The sequence below is a fragment of the Hyalella azteca genome, unplaced genomic scaffold, assembly GCF_000764305.2.
Source record: "Hyalella azteca isolate HAZT.00-mixed unplaced genomic scaffold, Hazt_2.0.2 contig9352, whole genome shotgun sequence".
NCBI lineage: Eukaryota > Metazoa > Arthropoda > Malacostraca > Amphipoda > Hyalellidae > Hyalella > Hyalella azteca.
In genome coordinates, this window is record NW_025939426.1 from 57,188 (window position 1) to 59,972 (window position 2,785).

The 2,785-nt window shown below is 35.6% G+C and overlaps 1 protein-coding gene across 1 annotated transcript in view; it reads right to left on the reverse strand.

Annotated features, from left to right (window-relative positions):
- Nucleotides 1–392: 392 nt before the first annotated feature.
- Nucleotides 393–2,785, reverse strand: part of LOC108676288 (phenylacetaldehyde reductase) — a 9,482-nt gene continuing 7,089 nt past the window's right edge. Inside the window, exon 8 of the mRNA XM_018164349.2 lies at nt 393–1,565. Within this exon, the coding sequence (XP_018019838.1) occupies nt 1,545–1,565 (21 nt within the window). The 3' untranslated portion in view covers nt 393–1,544. The remainder of the gene's footprint in view (nt 1,566–2,785) is intronic.

Sequence of the window (2,785 nt, forward strand, 5' to 3'; positions counted from 1 at the left end):
AAAAAAATCAACGTTTCCAATTTTTTTAATATTTATAAATTTTTTTAATATATAATTTTTTTTTCAAAATTATTTATTCTGTTAATTGATTCATGCATTGCCTCTGACTTCACACAAGTGTGCAAAATTTCAGATCAATTAGACAGGTAAAAGTGTGTCAAATATCAGTTATAAGATTTGGTGCAGACAAAATTATTTTTCAATTTTGAATTTTTTTTTTAATTTTTAAAATAATTTATTTTGACATTTGATTCATGCATTGTCTCCAACTTTACGCCAGTGTGCAAAATTTCAGATCGATAGGATAACTAGAAGTGCATTAAATTTCGATTACAAGATTTGTAGCAGACAGACAGACAAACAAACAAACAAGAAGTGAAGTTAAAGAGAAGTGTTGTAATATATATATATTTAGTTGACGTTTATGTCAAATCACATAGAAAAAAAAGACTATCAATGCTTCGCAGCTAAAACGCCGGTCACAGATTTACAAAAAAAAACGATGAAATCATACGGCATTACAATTACCGGTAGTCAGAGTTTGATTACACGCACTATCAAGAGTATTTTATTCATACACAATGTACTGAGGTTTAAGTGTCTGGGGTAAGTTTTACATCAAAAAATGATATCAAGCATATAACTGTGCTGTCAGAATAATGTCACAAATTTTTCTGCGACTATGACATACATGCAAATAAGCCTGCGCTGAAAAATGATGCAATATCGCGAACGAATTATGAAGTCAACAGTAATCTTATTCACATAGTTACAGCATGAGTGACGCCTGCATGTTAAAAATCGCGTACATCACTTCAAGAAACACAGCCAACTTTGATTGGTCCATCCAGCCTTTATTTTGCAGTAACCTTCATCAAAGGCTTCAATTAATCATATGTTATTAGTAAACAAAACTACGGAAATGGCGCTCGTCAAACAAGGCAGGAACGTGTTCAACTTCTGGTGCCTGTTTTGACTTCTCTACTTACTAAATTTTAACTTTTTGTATAAGCGTCATTTACAACTTAATATCAAGTCAGCGCTACTTACTACTTTTAAAGAGTTTTCTACTTGTTTAACACAAAATTTTACACTTTTCTAATCATATTTCAGTATTCTTATGTGTTAATAAACATCACTGAAACACACGGTACTTTTTCAATTAAAAAACGGATTAAAATTGAATCGCCATTCAGCTCGTCGCTTAAAGATTAGAACTTACTGTAGGTAACTTGAATATAAAAATGATTTGCAAAAACGTAGCTTACAATTTATATTTCAGCACATATCAAAACAATGTGCTCCACAACTCAAGTGCACTGTACGGAAAGATTGCTATTGCACACAGAACATTACGCTAAAGTTGGACATGAAGTTTCGTTATTAACGTTTCAACTTGAGTGCTTCATCTGGTCGTCATACGCAAGTCCCTGTCTTCGTCCATCCGAAAAGTTGATACAAAGAAAATCCTTCCCTGACGTGCAGTAGTTGAACAATTTCCTCAACAACTTCTGAAGTTTCAACGGATGTTGAGTTTTGTGCTGCTAATATTGGCTGAACTTCGGCTGAAAAATAAAACAATGATTTGCATTTGATAAGAATAACGTTGACTCGGCACAAACTGATTCATCTCAGTAAATAATAACAACTTCGAAGTGTTCGATCTACAGGGCAAACAACGTCAAGGTAATATTGTAGAGTGAAAAAACATACTAGATTTAAATATGTAGTACTGTAGCGAACCTAGATATTACGACTTTTTAATAAATATATCCTTTTTCCTCTGACTTGGCAACACCGTTAGGAAGTTTACCTCGCGTTCTAGTTTGTCCCTTAGTCAGTATAGCCCAGCCGATCCACAACAGCAGGTTAGTTAAGATTTAGGTCTCTAAGATAAGTTTCTTTGTTTATATGCGTAAAGGGCCGCTGTATGCGCAGTGGTTATAGGGCCGCTGTATGCGCAGTGGTTATAGGGCCGCTGTATGCGCTCTGACGACGGTAGAGCGGCACCAAGATGGAGGAGCTAGGCGTGGGTTCGAGCCCCGGGAAGTTCAGTTAAAGTCTCGGTGTCGCTAGTGGACGGCGCTTAGTCACCGCCAAAAGGTGGTGCTTTCAGCATGGCCTTGTGTGTGTGTCCCTAAACACTCTGGGTATGTTACCTGGGGGAACTTAAGGTCTTAAGTTGCATGTTCCTTTGCGCTGACTGCAGAGAGGATGCTGAAGCACCCAATGTCAGGTCATCAGCATATCTTATGAGGCGTACGGCAGTGGAAGTGGGTACATCCGAAAGCATTACATTGAGCAGAGCTGGGGACAAGATGGCACCCTGCGGGACAACGATGTTCACAGGACTGAGCTCTGACAGTGTATCTCCAACTCTAACTCTTGAAGATCGATTCTCAAGGTATTTATGGAGCCAGACTAACAGTTGGTCAGAGACCACCAGGAAATCTCATAACCAATGAATATCTCATTCATAAATATTATACGTTTAGAAATTACTTTTTAAAGACAACACTTCCAAAGAATCCAGTATCTCCAATCTTACAGGTGTACAATGAATTTCTCATCTAATTTTCAAGAATAAAAAAAAATAACTTTTCAATTTTTTTAATATATATAAATTTTTTTAATATATATAAATTTTTTTAATATATAAATTTTTTTAAATTATTTATTCTGTTAATTGATTCATGCATTGCCTCTGACTTCACACAAGTGTGCAAAATTTCAGATCAATTAGACAGGTAAAAGTGTGTCAATTATCAGTTATAAGATTTGTAGC